The 19,454-nt window shown below is 39.4% G+C and overlaps 1 protein-coding gene across 1 annotated transcript in view; it reads left to right on the forward strand.

The window, feature by feature from the left end:
* LOC103894162 (engulfment and cell motility protein 1) overlaps nucleotides 1-19,454 on the forward strand; it is a 160,075-nt gene that overhangs the window by 88,160 nt on the left and 52,461 nt on the right. Inside the window, exon 13 of the mRNA XM_009273495.1 lies at nucleotides 8,803-8,907. Coding sequence (XP_009271770.1) covers nucleotides 8,803-8,907 — 105 coding nt within the window. The remainder of the gene's footprint in view (nucleotides 1-8,802; nucleotides 8,908-19,454) is intronic.

Below are 19,454 nucleotides of genomic sequence, written 5' to 3' on the forward strand. Positions count from 1 at the left end.
GGTCCTTTTCCGACAGGCAGCTTTCCAGCCACTCTTCAATAATATGTATTCGTTTAAAAATTCCTTAATTTTCTTAAATCTTCCTACATTTTGGTGCAGCTCCATCCTCTTTTTGATGTCTGTCTGGAGGAAACTGGAGGCAGAGCAGACTAATGCCCAGACATGCGCAAAACATCTGTATTTCACAGAGCACAGCTCTAGTCACAAGAGCTTCACTTTCCTGTAGAGGGAGGCAAGGAAAAATGGAAGTCAAGTGAACAGAAATTCCCCGATAAATGGATCCAGTGTTTTTTGGTCTTTTTTTTATTACCTCACTACTGAGGGCAGATGAGAGTATGCTATAGGATGGGCATAGGCTATTGTTGACTTAAGATAGAAGTATGGACTCAAAGGTTTTAGGAGGGATCAGTCCTTTTTTCCAAACCCATCTCTGACATCTACAAAGCTTGGCTGTTTGTACTCAAGCAGGGGAAAGATTTGACTGTAGAGCTAGTCATTTTGTATGTGGGGACATACATCCAAAGGTAGCTAAAATATCATAGATATTGACGCTTCCTTTTTTGTAGATTAGTTTTCAGCTTGTCCTCTGTGGTTGCTGGAAGCTTGATCTGGTCACAGGTAATAAAAGAAGTGGCAGTGTGTGAACCACAGAGCTCCGTAGTGGCAGCAGGCTTTTTTTTACCTAGGACCGTGAGTCCGTATGCCTAGCTGCAGATGACATTTCAGCTCAGTTCCCCGGTTTTAAATTTTGGCAGCTGTTGTATCTGGCTGCCAGGCAGTCAGCAGATTCCCATGGCTGATTCTTTTTGAGGTGGAGTTTTCTCAGACACAGGGCTGACTTCTCTCTACTTTTTATTTGAACTAAACATAGCCTGGCCCTTTGCTTTTGCACATGACAGCCATTTTTGCTAGCTTGCTTGAAAAAGAAAAATGTGAAACCTTTCTACAGAAATATCTAAAAGGAGAGCAAGATCTATCCCAACTTACCTTTGGTATACTTGGCGCTGGGTTTAGGTTCCTTGCAAAGCTCACTGTTCTCAAAGCAACGTGGCTTGTAAAGATGCAGGGATGTCCCCAGCCACCACAGTCATTGTTATTAATGAAGTTCCAAGGCAGGTGTAATTCACTGCACAAATGGAGTGCTGGTCTTCTTGTTCTGTGGTTGTGCCATGCCTACCATAGTATGTAAGCATCATATCCTTTGCCAGAGCTGACAGTTGTTCCAGCAGGAAGGATCCCATTCGGAGTTTCACTCAAGTCTTCCGAGTGATGATGTATGGGAGAGGCAACTGCAGCAATTAAGTGAGCTGCTTCCCATGTGGGTTCCCTGTAGATACCCATCCTCGGGAAAATTCTAATGATTATTTTTACCCTGATTTTACTCAATTGCTTATAATTTAAGAAATTTTTCTTTCGAAGAACCACAATTGAAAGGTGTTTTAATTAACTCACCTTAATTACAGAGGCAAATGTTGTCAAAATGGTTAAGTTTAGATAAAACTGGCTGAAGTGTAATTAAAACAATCAAGAAGATGCTCTACTAGTAGTCTTATGCTTAGAAGACCCTGATTCAAGCAGCCCAAGATTGGCAGAACTTCGTTTTTAACCTTTCATTTTACTTAATGAAAATGGCTAGAGATTCTTTTTTTTCTTTTTGATAGGCTATACAACTCACGTGTTTTGGCCATATGCTAAAATACATATATATGTACACTTGTTAACTATTTTGTATAATTTCCTTAACTTTTGTATAAAATGCCTGTTGAAGAGCTCTGATGAATTCTCCTTAATAAGTAGTCTTTGAACCATCAGTCAGGACCGTTAATGTTTGTACACCAATATACCAACAGTGTCAGCCATTATGCTTAAATAATGAGGGGAATTCACAGTGTACTTTACTCAACAGACATTAAGCTTACCTGAACTCAAAAAAGGCTTTTCATGCCAAAATTGGACTTAGGAATGCTGTCTAACTAATTTACATATCTGATAGGATTCACAAACAGAGATAAAATTACTCAGGTAGATTTTGATTCTGCCATGTCTGACTTCCATCTAATTGCAAACATTTAATCTGTGTTTATTTACAGTATTCAAGTTTAGATGGATTAATTTTTTTTGCTTGCTGTTCCTGCTAGCACTTTTCACACAGTTTTCTCACATGACTGTCGTCTTGCTAGCTTGATAATTATCCTGCTGGGCAGGATGAGAATTCATGCCTTAGATCCTATCTATGTAGAAAAGGCAAGCTGCTTTAATGACACTGCTAAAATTAAATCAGTTGATCTCCTGACATGTTTCAAGGTCATAAAAAGGCCTATATTTATAACACTATTTCTTTTTAGGTTGGGGATACTCCATGCCAGTTTATCCTGGTGTACTTCTTGACTGCTATAGTTCAAACAACGCAAAAATTGCTTGTTGGCCAGGACATGGGTAATAGACATCCATCATGATTTTGGAAGAGCTGGAGCTATCTGAATAGCAACCTTGGTTGCTGTCCAGCTGCCCTGACTTGGAGGGATACCTGCCTCAGACCCTTTCAGCTGAGCCTCTAGAAAGTCTCCTGGGAATGGTCCCTAATTCCCTGCAGTGAAAGCTGTCTGGATTAGCTCATGCCTTGTCCAACAGCAGTTTCCCCTAAAGAGGACTGACTTTGCCCAAAAGCGTGGAACAGGAAATCTGGCAAGGTCTGCTGACGTGGCTGTTAAATGAACTGGTAATCTCAAGTGTGGAGTAGTAATAAACTAGTATGGCTTTTAATTTCTCGACCCAGTCTAGCTAGGTTTGCGAGTGGACGTTTCACTGCTTATTCAGTTATTCTGTAAACTTAGTGGATACTGGGAGATACCTGGTAGTAATTTCCCACGCTGAAAAAATGTAATTGAAATGACCATGTCCCATTGATTTGTTTTAAATATCCCTGAGAGAGCATGTGACCTGTTACTGCTTGATAACTTCATTTGCCCAGAAAACATTACTTCAATAATAAGAAGTCAACAATCTGTGAAGTGGTAAGCATGTATCCAACTTTAAAGTCTGTCCTTGTTAACTAAAATAAAACCTGAAAGGTGGTTCATAGTTGTCATGCATTGGACAAGATGTGATCACTCTGAGTTATAGCACTCATTTCAGATTCTTTTAGGCTTTCAAACTATTGCCAGTCCATAGGGCTTAAGATCTTGGAATCCGAAGCATTAACTCACGTAACTGTAAAGCTGTAATATAGGTATGTATAAAATAAAAAGAATTATGCAAGAGCTTTATGTCTTGCTTTACAATGTGTAATTTATTCATGGCTGAAAATATGCAGTGCTTGTCTTTTGACATGCCCTGTTATGTTTTATCTGATGATTTTAGCCGATTTAGTTGCGCCACCATAACATACAGATTTCTGCAATTCTGACCACCATAGCATCCATTCGTGATTGGGACAGATTTCTGGTAGTGACTCATGTAGAGCTCTGTGGTGCTTTACATTAGATTACATAGTAGCTCACTGAATCAAGGGAATATGGTAGTCAAATTATGGGTTGATTTGTTTTTTATAGGGCAAATTATGTGCAGATTGTGCTTATGATTTCTTTGCTATTGAGAAGGTCAGTTTTATATTGGTGAGTTCAAACTTGATCCAGAAAGGCTGTTGCTTAACATGTTATGTAGATTGGAGTGAGTTTTATTATTGAAGGATAACATTTGCAGTCTACTAATATGTATTGCAAAGCTGTCATTAAAAAAAAAAGTTAGGTAGACATGGCCAAATATTTGCTGAAACACAAAGCTGGAAAAAGCTGGAAATATGTTAGTTGAAGGAAAAACTACCATTGTTGTATGCAAACATAATTTGTAAGTCTTTATGAAAACTATATCCAGTAGAAATATACCGGAGTTCTTTATACATGGTGGGGTAGTGGGGATGTGATTTAAATGACTTGCACTGTATCTTAAAAGATTTTTTGCATAATCTTCCAAAGATCTAACAGTTGCTGAGCTTGGATACTTCTGACTTGAGGTAGACAGTGGGGTTTTTTTGTTTGTTTTTGTTTTGGGTTTTGTTTGTTTGTTTGTTTTTTTAAATTCAGGGATCTTCCAGATACAGTTTCATTCTATTATGGAGTTCTGTTGGAAAATTTAAAAAATTGGCTTTAGAAGAAAAAAAATAATGCACATTTGCATATATAAAGGGTTATCAAGGGAAAAACAATCTGTTAGCTCTTGCTTTCATTGAATACATAGAGGTTGAAAATTCCCAAGTCACTGTTATATCTCATTAAATTGGATGGTGGAAGTTGGGTGCATCATCATCTCTTTGAATATAGTGCTGTTAAATAAAAAGACAAGATTACTTCCTCATTAAGAATTTTAGCTGACTACCTCTTCACAATTTTTTTTTTTTAATGTAGCATTTTTTCATACTTGTAATTCTTGTGTAAATGAACAGATGGGAATATTTTGCGTGTAAAACTTCAGGATTATTTAGGGATGGGGTAAATGGTGAGGTTGTGTCCTTGTTGATACTTCCAACATAAGTTTATCAATTCATAATTCACTGCAAATGTCACTTAAAGAGTTCCCACCCTCCTGGTCCTGACTTCTTATGAACAAACGTCCCTGTATGTACTACTGGAATATCCTCATTTGACCCAGGGAGGGTTTTTGCATAGGTGCTGTAGAACCAGGTGATTGCTTTCCTTCCTAGCCCACAGAACACTGGTTTACGTATAAAAGAAAGAAGATGAATAAGTGCTAGTAACTGAAGATGGGAGAAAGTGACTATGTCCTTTGCGCTGTCTTTGCAGACAGCTTGTTCCTTTTTCTGTAGAAAAAAATATGACCAGTTTTGAGAGGGTTCCTTTTTAGATCTACACCAATTAAATTGGACTCTTCTTTTTCAGATGTTCTGAAGTTCTTTTATCATCAGTTTTTTTTACAATCCTAATTCCTCCCTGGGATCTTCTGTAGTGTTTTCGTCATACAAGCCTACAGAAGGGCGGCATACAGAATAGCGTTTCACTTGAGCTGCTTTGGGGTTGGGAAAACAGGAGTTTGCTCTTCTGTGTAGAAGAGCTATTACTGGGTCTAGCACCTTACTGCAAGCAGCTTCAGGACAAACTAGCATGACTTGGCAACTGATTTACATAGTTGAACATAACACTGATGCAAAATCTGTGATAGGCTGTCGATATCTGTCAAGACAGAAATAAAAAGTTTGTACCTAAATAGGCTGGGAATGCAGGGAAATAAATGGTTTCTGTGCTTCAGCATATTCATGTGGAAGATACTGTTGTTAGGAAAAAACATAAGGAGCGAGCGGTGCTTATTCCATTAGCAGTTATCTACAGACAGTACACCACTACTGTGATTAGGCATCTCAGTGCGAGGACATATTCTTATGACAAATCTATACATCCCTCAGAGATTGCCTTGGAAGCCCGGAGTAAGACAGTGGAGCCATTCAGGACAAGAGATAGAGAAGAAAGCTTTACGCAGTTAGGACTGCATGAGAATACTAGGTTGTCTGAATACAATTACTGCACTGGAATTTATCCAGAATAGCTGTAATCTTGTGAAACATGCCGCGTGGGTTGGTTTTTTTTTTTTTAATGGCATAAGCAGACATGATTTTGGGTTTATGTCTAACCCAAAAGAATGAATTTTCATTTCCACAGTACCCTGCTAAGCTGGCTAACAAATTCTTGATGCTTTTGGTATATTAATATATGCGGTATAAGAGCATAAGCTGTTAAATACTGCTCAGACGCTGAAGCTGAAAGATGCATAGATAATATTCAGTCTAATGGAAAAAATAAAAAATGATCTGAAAAATTGGAGGTAACAAATCTGTTCCATTTGTATTTCTTACTCTTGGCTTTTTATAAAGAGAAAAATGCAATAGACTTTGTACTAAACAGATGCAGCTAATATGCCTGAAGCGTTATGTTCCATATGTTTAATAAATTATGTTGTAGGTGGGGGTGTTTGCATACTTCTGAATTATTCACTACAGCATTTTAGATAATTTAGCTTTGTATCTCATTTCTAAACCCATTCTCAATAAGTTAATATTTCAACCACAAACGTTCAACGTGTTAAGAAAAGGATGATTTTAGGGGGAGGGAGGAAGAAGGAAGGGAACAAAGCAGCTGGCATTCCTTTTGAATTGGAAGAATAATTGAAGATAATGTATTGTCTCACACATGCCAGAACTGTCTTGTGGATCCTCAGCTATTATCAGCTGGCGTATCTCCAGTTATTTGACTTAACAGAGCTGAAGATCAAGCCCTAGTTTTCCTGGGATCCAAAGTGACAGAAACTTTTGAAACAAACAACTGAAAATAGCTGAGTTTATAGGGTTGACTTGGAAAAAGTAATAAGTGATGGAGAGATGGCTTTTCTGATTAAATATAGAACTAGTAGTGATGGCAAGAGACAAAATGAGTCATCCTTACTAAATGTGGTGAGATTTCTCATGTCCCCACTGTTTTTTTGACAACATTTCTATATAATTTGAGATGTAGAATGGGATGAAGGAAGGAACTACTCAAGCAACAGTAGGTCAGCCTTTTTATTTCAGTATCTTGCTTTTATTTTAACATTGTTTCAGTGAAATGCGTGCTAATATTAATATCTGGAGAAAGGTAGCTGGATCTTGATGCTCTCTGCTTGCCAGGTATTTAGCCAAGTATACTCTGCCTGTGCTGTAGCTTGGGGGTAGAGAGAATATTTGCAGCCCTGTGCTGAAGTTCTGCTTGCAAAAGGCATTGTAAAACTGGTGCTGTGTGGTACCCTGTTGACAGTCTCCCAACAGCTTGACACCAGGTATCAAGTGGTGTTCCCCAGGAATTGTACTTTACGCCCAAAATGAAGGTAGTTTCAAACGCGTAGAAGGTCCTGCTAAGATGTTCGTGCTGGGTTTGGGGGGAGGGGGGCATTTCTGTGTCTGCCAGACCCAACATCTCAAAAAATGCACTTTATGAAATGCTTAAAAATGGCAGGGAGGGAAGGTTTCTCTTTCCAGAAGCTGAAGTCTGTTAGGCTTATGATCTGTGTAAAACAGTCTTGTACTTACTTTAAATGTTCTGACTGATAAACGTATCACATGTGGAAGATGGAAGGTTGAGTTGGGGAAATGAAGGACTTCCGTTCATCATTCAGATGAACAGATGAAAGTAGCCACGAAGGACTTTCGTTCATCATTCAGATGAACAGATGAAAGTCTGAAAAACAAACAAACACCACCCCCCCCCAAACCCAAAAATACAAAAAAAAGTTTTTGGAAAACACAACTCGGTAAGCCTTTGTTTTCCCGCTCTAGACTACTATCCTTCTGAAATATCTGCTGCGTGTAAAATCTAGGATTTCAGACATCCTGTTGATTCCCTATTGCAAAATGATGAGCCTGTGGTTGCATTGCTTGTACACCAGTTCTCCAAAGCCGGAGATGTAAACTGAACAAATTGTGGATGCCATCTTCAGCCCAAAATCTTCGTCTGCTTTTAAAGTGGCAGCAGCCATCTTAAAGTTTAATTTTCACTTTCTAGTATTTCTAATTTTTTACGTGACTAGGATTTATTGACTAGCTAAAACTAACTTATCATACATCTAAAGGTAAGGCGGGCAAGAGAGTGGAATCTCATAGTTCTACAGCTTTGTGGCTTGGCAGAATCAACAGGAGGAAAAGTAGTAAAAACCATGCTTTTGTTAGTGGGGTGGGTGGATCAGACCCTGAGCACACAGCAGAAACAGACTGATGGAAGAAGAAATCTGTGCTGATCTTTGCCAATTAGTTTTCTGCTAGTAAATGCACTTTTAAAGTCTCTGTCAGCTGGGTCTTGCAGAATACAAATGCTATTGCGAAGCAACTAGGGAAATCTTTCTGTGTCAGAATGATGAGTGGAGCTGGAGACATCGCAAAGGTGATACTGATAAAAGAGCATTGTAGATGATAGGCATTTTTTGATGGAGGCATACTCTTGAGTCTTTGTTTTTCTGAGCAGCTTCTGTGGTGTTTTTGAGCCTGTCCATAGCCAGGCAAATGTTCATCTCTAAACCATGAACTACATATGAAACTTACTCAAGTGTATGTTTAATTCCCTCCAGTCAAAAGATGGACTAATGAATATTTCGAGCAAATGTAGTTTTTCATGTAGTGTGTGAAACTGAACTTTTGAAATTTGTAGGAGCATGTGGAAGCTATCAAGTTTTGGTTATATTTGGTATGCTCATTCATTAATTCCATAGTTGAAATTCGTAGATTCAGAATGTAACAAAAAATTTACCTGAATTCCACAAGGTGAATCTGTTTAATTTCATACACTTTTGTCTGACACCCTTTGTGTTCAGGAGTCCACAAGATCTAACAGACTTAATATAGCTTTTGAATCTAGTATTTTTTTCCTTTTTGTGGTTTATTTGAAATTGTTCCATAGCAGTTGTACAAATAAGTGTTTTGGTGGCTGTTTGCATATATATTTGCATTTTCATGTAAATAGTACTTTTAGTCTGTGGTACCACCGAGGAGTCTGTCTGCCATGAAAGACTTGGATATCTGTGCTTCTAAAGCACTCAACCTTTGGGACACTCCATTCCGTAGCTACAGAAGTGAATGAGTGACATGCCAACCTCATTTGGCTTTAAAGTTCTTTGAGGCATGGACTATTTCCTTGTTAAGAGTTTTTGGCTCAGCAAAAAGAGCTCTGTTGCTGGACTTTCTGGCACAGCATGCTGATGCAGTGCACATCACTGGGGAGCTGATGGCTTTTGTAAAGATGCTAATTGAGCGATCTTGTTATCTTTTTACAGAATCATGTAAACCCAGCAATGGATTTTACGCAGACCCCTCCAGGAATGCTAGCCCTCGACAACATGTTGTACTTTGCTAAACATCACCAGGATGCTTATATACGGGTAAGGCTTCTTCTCGTCTTTGAGATCTGTGCGGTTGCCTGTTCACACTGGTTACATCCTGTTTACAGTTGACTTTGAAGAGGAGGTTCAGAATCCTGATATCATTAACAACAAACTCTAGGAAGGCAAACCACGTAACAGTAAAACGTAAGTCTGTAAAAACTTTGGGAGAAAGCTGTACAGCTGTCTAGTCTGTCATTGCTGAGTCAAATATTATAGATACTACTTTTTGCAAATATTACATTTTGCTTAGGCCTGCAAAGGGAAGGGAGATGAGCTTGTGCCTTTTTCAGATGCATGATGGACGTCCATAAGCCCAGAAATGAGTAATTGTGCAGAATTCTCTTCCCTGCTCTAAGTCTACCAAAAACTGTCAGGGTTTTCTGTGAAAAGGAGACTTTGATGAGCAAATTCCGTGATAAGTGACTGAGTTGGCAGTGTCCTGAGAGTTAAGATGCTCCCTCTAAAACTACTGCTGTAGGTGAGGTAATGCTTGGAGAAAAATAGGTAAAAAGCATCATGATTCACTTGCATAACCTGTTCCTGCCCCCTGCCCACTCCACTTCCTGCATTTGTTATTTCAAGGGTAGTTAAAGCAAGTTACGTGTTGCATCCTTACAAGAAGAGGCATACAGCTGAATAATACCTGCCTCTGAATAGCACAACTTTTCCTGACCTTTATTGAAGTCAGGAATATTTGCCAAGCGAGCACAGATGGGAGTAGAGGATAGTCTAGAACGTCAGTGTCTTGAGAGAGTAGGGATGGTTTAACCCCCCAAGAAAAAATGCACATGCAGACCTGCTTAAAGAAGGTTGTATATAGCAAGAAGACAGTAGACACGCCAATCATTCCTACTAAAAAGTAGAGAGTGAACTTTTAATATGCATTATTGTCTCGTTTTTGCTCAAAGTAGAATAGTGTCAAAGCTCTGATAGGTTTGTAAAGGGCGTGCTGCTATCCAGGCCAGGATGATCCATGGACATAATAGGAGACCACAAGATTGTCAGATCTGCTCTTTAAACGTATCTTTCTGCCTCAGTCTGAATCTAGCAATAACTGTTAAAAGAAACTGTGGTAGCATGCAGTACAGCAATATTTATCAAATCCTATAAACCCCTGAAATTAGGGGTTATTTCATATGCTGGGCAATGAGTATGTTTTCTGCATAAACTATGCTGAAACATGTTTTTGTTTATGAAAAGAGAATTTGGTTACTTTTATGTAACTTTTATATGGGTTACTTTTTCTCATTAAAATTTGCGTGTTTTTGTTTATGAAAAGAGAATGGGTTACTTTTTCTCATTGAAATTTGGTAAGATCTGGATGGTGCTACTTCATAGGCTTTTTTTGAAAATTCTAAATTCAGAGAGTATGGTTAGTAGGGGTAGCCAGTGCTCCAAATGAGAGAGTTGTGCTTTAAAGAAGTGTGAAAGAATTTAAAGAGGACAGAAATTCTGTTGAAATAGAGCTTTCATTGACATCTCTCAATTTTTTCTTATTTTCATTTTCATGTTGCAAATGCTGTCTTAAAAACTGGGTTCAGCGTAGCGTGTAATTAGCCACTCTTTAGAAGGGACTTTGGTGCTGGCTCAGCTTTGTTTCTATAATGCAGTATTTTTGCTGCTGCATTACTGAGAATTTTTGCTGTTATTTTGAGATGCCTATTTTTATTCTTGTATGGTTCCTGTTAGGAGAGTGTCTGGGTGCCTCATGTATTTTCCGCCTGAGAAAGAGTACACATACACTAGAAATGCCATACCGAAGCACGCTCAGATTAAACTGGTTGCTCACTCATCTGCGGTGGTCCACCTTGTCATGTTAACAGCATGCTGAACACCTCTGAGATGAACAGTGTTGTGCAACTTCTACAGCGTTGCTAGTCTTTGACCGCAGAGACACCTACTTTCTATCTTTTCGTCTCCTTGACTTACTAGCTGGTGTACAGTAGTTTCCTGTGGGCCCTGACATGCCTGTTTCCTTCTCATTTTGAGTTCCTTATTTCACATCTAACATTATCTTTTCTTCATGGCCTTTGGCTCCCAAAGCTCCCACAACACCAGTTTGCTCTGCTTGTACCGCCTGTTGACCTTGCTTATTTTTTCAGATATATTTCCACTCCTATACCCTAACAAAAATTCACTCTGTGGTCAAGGTTAACTTTCCACAAGAAATTGTTAGCTGTACAAATAATACTTTCATACCGAACAACTTGTTTGACAGGAGCTGTTCTCCTTTTTTCATTGTTGATACTAGAAAATGTTTTGGTTCCTAGGAGGACGGACTATTTTCAACTTGGCCCTTTGCAATACAGTTGATTGCTGTGCCACGGGTTAATTCCTGAGCCCCCAAATGAGATAGTATCTGTGCTGTGCAGTAATTAAAAATTGAGACTGAAAACCAGAGTTGGTTTGAAACAAACTTGGAAAATATGTTTCTCCTGACAGAATTTGGTGTATTAAGCAAAGGCACTATCAGGAAATCACAATGGTTTCACTGGTTTATTGGCAGTGCTGCATTTTAATGGGCAACATGAATCACTGCAGTCTGACCTGCCACTTTCTTAGGATGCCCCAGCTTCATGTCCCTTAGTAAGGTACCTTCTTGTATGCTGAAAAAAAACGGATAAGGAGAAGTTAGAAGACAGGCAGTAAGTAATCTCTTCCCTTTTCATTCCTTGTTTTGCCTCTCATAAGTGATTCTGCTTAGAAATAATTTGCATAATAAGTGGATTAGTTAGGTGGGAAGGATGTCTGAAACTGAAGTGTCCTTTGTGGGGGTGGCAGTGGGGCTTCAAAGACCAGTACCAAACAAAAGTACTTAAAAGAAGAGTAAACACAATTGCAATGTGTTGAAGAACATGGGTATGAAGGCAGTGGAGCAGATGGGTAACTCTCCATCTTGAAAGCAGAAGCATTTCAGGGTGAAAACATGGGTGTCACGCGGTGAAGGAGGAAACAAAAATAACCAAACTTTTTTCCCTGTTTGAGTCTTTCTTACCTACTTCCCCACAATCCATTTCTCTCATTCACCTTTTTCCTGTTGGATACTTATTCCTGAAATAGCAGTGATACGTCTTCTTTACTTGCGGTCTTCCTTCAGATAAACATAGTGTTGTTTTTCTTTATTTAGACTTCGAGTTAATGGTTTTTGAATCTCTGTTTTTGTTTACTATACAATATGACTGGAGCCTCCAGAAGAAAGGTTGTTTAGTGGAGGGGGAAAAAAAAAATGTTTTCTTTCATTGTGTGGTGTCCTTAGCTATCATTTGGATTTTTAAAAAAGTTTCCTATTGAATTAGTTTCCTGTTGAGTTAGCTTTTCTTTCTCTTTTTTATTAATTGTCTGGTGCTATCAGTGACTGATATGCACTGCGTTTTTTTCATGTTCCACTTAAATAATCAATCACTATCTTCAGAGGCTTTGCTTTTAAGAGGTAGTGACATAGTATATGGAATGCATTGATGGAAGTAATGTTGAATCTCTGCAAGAAATTTTAAAAGTTTCCACAGGAAATAACTGGCAGCTTCCCAAGCTACATAATTATAGGACAGTCAGAGAGTATAATTAAAGTTAACAGTGAAGAAAATGATTGGAATAAGCTTTATGACAGATTTTTTTTGTGTGTTCTTTTGGAGCAGACAAGTCCGTCCGTCCCCCCCCCCCCGGTTCCAATTTGCTCCTTTCCAAAACTACTTCAGCTTCATGTTCTACTAATTTTAAAAATAAAATTGTAAGTTACCATTTAAAACAGACTTTATTCAGTGCAGACATCTTGAGATTTTTCTTACTGGTAACTTGTAGCAGTGTGCTTTTGAAACTTTCCTGAGTATAAAAAGGGTCTGAGGAAAAACCTTTCCATGGAAATACTATTATGCCACCATTGCTATTAGTATCTCCATTTATTGGTGCTTTGTCATTGATTTGTTTGGGAGTCTATGGTGCAAGACTATTCAGATCCATTTTGTTTTCAAAATACAATCAGCAGAGAAGTATAAATATATGAAACTGAAATATTTTCTATGCATGTGTTTGTAGGTGTGTATTCATTTGCCTGATTTTATTTTTTGTACACACGCACTTCAGTGATTACTGATATTGATGTAAAATAATGATATTTACTTAATTTGGTGTGAAGTGCAAGCTAAAGAAACCAGAATGGAGTACTCCTTTTATTTGTAACCCAAAAAGAGAAACTTGATAGTTGTTGTCCTGTGTTTAAATGTGCCATCTTTGTGCCTGGGATGCTTCTATAGAAGCACTAGCTTTGCAGTTTTAATAAGTTGACCCCTATATGTGCAGTCAATGTTCATTCAGGTGTTCTTGATAGCAGGCAGGAAAATCAAAGCTACTGCTCCAGTTGTGAGTGGACTGCCATTCATCTTGGATCTTGGCTAATTTAACAGCGTTTCCAGGCAGAAAGAGCAGATGCCATTGGGTAAACTGAATTTACAGCAACTACACCTTAGCTTCTAATGCACTACCATTGAAGTAGTCCCTTATTTTACGTTTTCCTCACAATCACCTAACTATAGTGATAACCTTCATCTGGGAGGGAGTGTAGGATTTTACTTAGAGGTTGTTGTATTTCACAGTAAGTCAGCTGAGTTACAAAGAAGTCCTACATGACATTGTCTCTGGTGGGGTCCACATTTCTCGTTCTAATGAATTTGCTTTTGATGACTGACAAGTTGGTGACTTGTCTATATTTTCCTTCTGCACTTATGACCAGCCATATTCTAGCAGGTCTCACTGTTTCTTTGGGGTGAGATTCTGCCTTGAGAAGACACATACTGTGTCTCCTTGTTTTGTTTAAGCACAAGAGATTGGTGCTTCAGGCAGAAACTGCAAATAAACTTAGCAGCTCCGGGTCTGAGCATTGGCTGTCCACCTGTTTGGATTCTGCCCAGCTGGATACCCAAGTTTATGCCCAATTCTTTGCCATTTATTAGATTAGTAGGTTCTTCATCTGTGTAGGGAGAACTAAGTGTTCCTTGGAAAGAGATCATTTTACTGCAGCCTGAAATTCAAGTCCCTCATCTGTAGAGAGAAGGTTTATCCCTTTTCCCACTGATTTTATCTATTTCATGCAAATATTTGTTAGATATTGAATATAGAATTTTCAGTATAAAATACTGTCACCAGGGTGGGAAACCAGTGTTGAAATCCATGCTGAAAAGTTGGGCTTATTAATCCCTTGGTATGTTTTATAATGGATCCATTGCTACTACATTTTTGTAAATGATATGCAAGATATTTAGTGGTATGCTCCGAAATTTTCTGTTCTTGTATTTAAAACAAATTTTAAAAGTTACTAAAATGCTCCAAATCAAAACAATGTTTGACTTTGGTTGAGCCAAGAGTGAAAATTAAAAATTGAGCTGGTTTAGCGTCAGTAGTAGAAAATCCCCTTTCCCCTGCATCTGCAGAGCTGCGAAATTGGTTATTCACACAGCTGCGATGCAGAGACACTTCTTCCCCAGCAGCTACTTGAGTTGCTGCTTTTGGAGGGGGTTGAGGAGGGAGTTCTTTCCCTTTTGAAGCCTTCAGAAGTCACAGTGGAGGAGCAGGTTCTGTTTGCAAGTGCCGGTGATGCAGGCAGGAAGATTGCTGGCATCCTGCAGAGACCTTTCAGAACTTTAATGGGTTGAGTCACAGTCAGACTGTCTGCCGTATACTTTCTAACCCATGCAGTTGTTGTATAGGAGGCTGCCTACACATCCTTCCGTCAATTCACAAAGTCTTCTCATGCCTACTCATTCTAGCCTGATCAGATATGAGTAGTCCAACATATAATTTCAGCATTTTCTGAAATAAAACTGAGCCTGACTTCTGCCATGCCATTTTTTTTCTCAGAAATTATAGGAAAAGGGATGTAACTTACTTCTGTTTTGCTAAAGGTACAGAGAAAAGTGAGCTTTGTTACGTGTGTCTTCCTGGTGTGTCTCATGAAGGAATGCAGTTTTCCACATAAGACCTAATTGCCTAAGCCCAGTGGTTCCCAGCCTGATAATGTGTTCTTGCCTTCTCTTTTCTCTTGCCAGTCTTTCCATTCTCTGTTCTTACCTTCCACTCAGATATCTAACTGGTTTTCTGCCTGCCTTTTTTTTCCCCCAAACATCGCTCAATGTCTCTGCTTTCCGTACCAACACACCAGGAAGTTGTGTTGGTGGTTTTGCTCCGAGGGCCTCCATCACTGAGGGCAGAATTGAGGTGGGTCCCCTGCAGTAAAGAGGCAAAAGCCTGGAGTGGCTGGTTGCAGCATAAACGCAGAGTTAAGTTCGTACTGAGGGAGGAAGAGAATTGTAAGGGAGTCATGGCACCCTCTGCACAGCCCTGTGTGGTATGCGCTATGGCATACATATGACAGTGTTACAGTCCTGCGTATGTTCAGATCACTTCTCACCATTCATAGCACACCTAAACTTTCCCACGTATATGGAAGCTGTTGGCTAAACGAGGTCCTGATCAAAAGGGCCCAGAAGTTGTTGCAAGTCTAGCTATTGTCTTCCAAAGGTTTTAAATCATACCATGAGTTGCAGCTAGCACAGAAGGATTTGGCTGTTTTTTTGTGGAGCCATGATCCCTCCACCTGCAAAGCTGAGATGTGTATACATGGGGAGAGAAGACTAGCTATGGTGTCTCACAGGTTTTCCCATTTACTCTGTGCCAGGAGCTTTTGTGATGCTACTTGAGCTGCCAGTCTGATTGATGTGCAATAAATGTTGATGCTTTTCTAATATATCCATACTACAATAATGTTACGGCACTAGTAGGGCCTGTTTCACATTATGAAAGAAAAGAAAATTCAAAAACTTGCTAGATTCTGCAGGTACTGCAGTTTCCTACCCTCCTCCTCTGCCACAGGTGAGCAAGGACAGGATTGCAGGTAAAGCATTGCCTTCTTACATTTGTGTGGGGCATGGAGGAAGAAGGAATACCTGGCCGGTAGTTTTCAAACTGGACCAGGTCAACACCAAATCACTGCCCCCCCAGCCTGTGCCTGTGAGAAGTGAAGAGCACATCCTGGTGCTGCTTCTGAAGGTGACATGGCAGCTGGGACTTCTCATCTTGGGTCTTACCACCATGCTTTACAGTGATTTGGTTGGTTCTGCATGGAGTGGCAAAGAAAGGATGGAGGATACATAATATTTCAAGACAAACCACTGTGGTTTAGCTTTTGATGGAAGATAAAGACAATATAATCATGCTTCATGCTAAGGTATTTGTGTGCGAAACAAAATTTATTGCTAGGTTAGCAACTGCAGAACCATCCAAATTTAGCTTGTGATAGTTTGGCACTAGATTTGTTTTAAAAGAGGTAGAAAAAACCACACCATAACTTTTCCAGAAGAAAACCAACTATTGGCAATTTTAAGCCATCTTTGTTAGTGTTTTATGGCTGCAGAGTGAAACACTGGCTGTAATATTACCACGACAGTTTGAATTCACCCTGTTACCTATATGTTGTTATATAATGACATAATCACATGCTTTTCTTTTCCCTCCTGCCCTGTATGACTTTGTCACTGTCTCCTGGCTGCTTTGCCGTAGTGGGCTCCGTGCCTTCTGTTAGCAGTTCTCCCCGGGAGCAGCAGGTTACAGTGCACTTCTCATGTGATGCGCTGGTTATCCCCTAGGTGCATATTCATAGTTGTGCACGACAAAGCACGTATCAGACTCTTAGAGTCTGATCCTTAACATGGTCCTGTAACTAGATGTCCCTCAAATAAGGCACAGCTTTGCGTCTATGTTTCTTGTGTCAGTGGCTCCTTTCTTTTTCTTTTTCAGTATCTGTAGTAGGTCTCAGCTCTTCTCTCAAATCTCATCTTAAATTGCAATTCTAGTGCCTTCCTGAGGAAGGCAAATGTAACTGTTGCTTTATTTTAGTTTTGCCATGAGGAATTTCTGTAATGCCTCAGGAATGTGAAGGAAGGCTGAGATAAGGGAGAGGGGAAGCATGGGAAATTGAAAATAAAATAATGAAGATAGACAGGTTAGAGGGACAGTGCTGAGTGAAGGATCTTGGAAGAACACTGATGCTGAAGTTGAGGCAAATGACAAGCTGCCTTAGGAAGAAAGCAAAATTGGTGAAGAGGATGAATGGAAACTGAGTCTGTCTGCAGTAGAGTCCCTTATCCTTCTCAGGAAGCATATCCTTAGGACTTGCTTCCTAGAGTTACTTGAAGCATCTAAATGAAAAGGGAACGGTGAAGCCTACCATATGTGATAAGGAGGCTTAGGAAAAGGAAAAGCAATGTCAAGAAAAGGAAGAGCATCCCTGCAATTTTTGGATATTAAAATGCTGCCTGACTTTTCATTTTGGGTCTAAGGAGGTTTTTACCATCTTTACTAACCAGCTCTCTGAACCTCTTGGTATTAACCTACAGCAGACTGCTAGAAAACTTGGTATCTATTAATGCAGGATCATTTTAGATGGTGCTACAAAATAGGTCTGGGGAAATGCTCCTTTTTAATAGTGCAGCAATGCTTGTTGAACTGTCTGCTGTGGGATTTATTATAAGTATTGATGCAGCTATAGTGGGTCTTGCCTTTCACTTCTGTATTTATTTCCTAATCATAATGAATCTCTATTCCATTGCCAAGCTCTGAGGTTGGTGCACGAATCTGAAAATTACATCTGCAGTTGCTGTGGGCAGTATACTTTGAGCCAATTTAATCTTTAATGTGAGGGATTAAGGGATTGGCTAAATCGATACACCTTCCCAGTGAAGGAGGAATATTTCTGTCTGGTGGTTTCATCCTCCTGGAGTTTGATGAGGAAGCTTTTGAATATACCTGTCTTCAAAACTTTGCCTTTTGTCAGTCATTAACTCTTAGTTGCAGGTATGAGCTTCATTATTGAAGCTGACACCGATTTTTAAGCCCATGGTAGTCAAATGTGGAAAATCCTTAATTAAGTCCACTGCCTCCCTGAGGGTCTGTTTTGTGCTCCTGAGGTAGCGATGGACTCGATGAATAATTCAATGGAAGATCATAAAGGAACAATGCAGTAAAGTTAGAAAATCTTTTGATTTGGGGTGGGGCTTTTTTTTGGTACTGGAGATTTTGCATTATTATTCTGTGATCTTGGCATGACACTTGAATTTATTTTATGTTATTGCCCATGCCATTGGTAGATAACCTTCTAAAGGCAGGTGAGCCTTCTTTGGATGAATGCTGAGCACCGTTGATTATGACACGAGGGGAAGTACAAAAGACCTTGCAGTTAAAAACAACAACCTAACATATTCTGTGAGGAGGAATATTCTTTCCTGTATCTCTCTAAATGCTTTGTGGGACAATTGGGTGTTGGAGGGTTGCCTCCCACTTCTTGGAAAGACTTTTGGCTTCAGAGGAAACAGGATACTTCAGGCAATTCATATGGCTAAATCCCAGAAGAAATTCAGCTTTCACCAGTTGCTGACCAACACTGCCTGAAATGTCTACCTTGGGAAACACGATCAAGCCTTCATTTCTCTTTCTGATCACTCATTGGTTTTGTTTGGTAATTGGGGAAATGTTTCTCTTCCATTTACAGCAGGAATTTGTAAATAAGAGAGAAGAAACATATATAGTAGTTAACTTAAAAACAGTAAAAACTGTACAGATCTGTATTCTGCTACAAATACTGTCAAATTCCCATGCCTTAACAGGCTACAGAGTTTCATCTGTAGAAATGTCAAGAAAATGGATAACACTGGTTTCTGAAAAATTTAACCTCCTTGCATTTTTAAAAACATTTTTAAACATCTTCCTTTCTCCTCTTCTGCTAGTCAATTCATCTCATTCTTCTTGTTCTCATTCTATGCTTCTCTCACTCACTTTCTCTTTTTTCCTCCCTTTTTCTGAGCTGCAGTTTAGGTTTGTTTGGTTTTTGGTGGGTTTTTTTAAGAACAATCTACTTTTTAAAAAATCAACTCTCTCTCCCGTCTTGTTAATGTCTTTTCATCACTCAGACTTTTCCTGGCTGCTCTCTCTTGGTAATATTCTTTCCCTTGTGTTTTCTTTTTTTGAGATTTTTGTCTGGATTTTTTTGCTTTTCCCTAAAGAAAAAAAAGATATGATGTTGTTATGGAGTGTTACGCATCATGGTGGTTTTCTGTTTTGCCTCATGGTAATGGGCAGTATTGATCAAAGGAACAGAGGAAGAGAAGAGGATCTGCAGCATTTAGTACTCCTGTACTGTGAGCTGGTTTTGTTTTTTGTCTGTATAACATCTAGTGTATTAGAAGCCACATTTCCATGTTGGATGTTCCCAATTGTGTAGCTCTGCAAGGACTGAAGAAAGGAAAAACTGGCAGAAGTAGATTCCTAATATCAAAGTAAAGGGCGGCCAAGCAAACCAGAGTCAAGGTAGGACTGAAGGAGGATGGAATATGAGCCGGCAGTGTGCCCAGGTGGCCAAGAAGGCCAATAGTATCCTGGCTTGTATCGGAAAGAGTGTGGCCAGCAGGAGTAGGGAAGGGATCATCCCTTTGTACTCGGCACTGGTGAGGCCGCACCTCGAATACTGTGTTCAGTTTTGGGCCCCTCACTACAAGAAGGAC

Source organism: Aptenodytes forsteri, unplaced genomic scaffold, assembly GCF_000699145.1.
Source record: "Aptenodytes forsteri isolate BGI_AS27 unplaced genomic scaffold, ASM69914v1 Scaffold270, whole genome shotgun sequence".
Classification (NCBI taxonomy): domain Eukaryota; kingdom Metazoa; phylum Chordata; class Aves; order Sphenisciformes; family Spheniscidae; genus Aptenodytes; species Aptenodytes forsteri.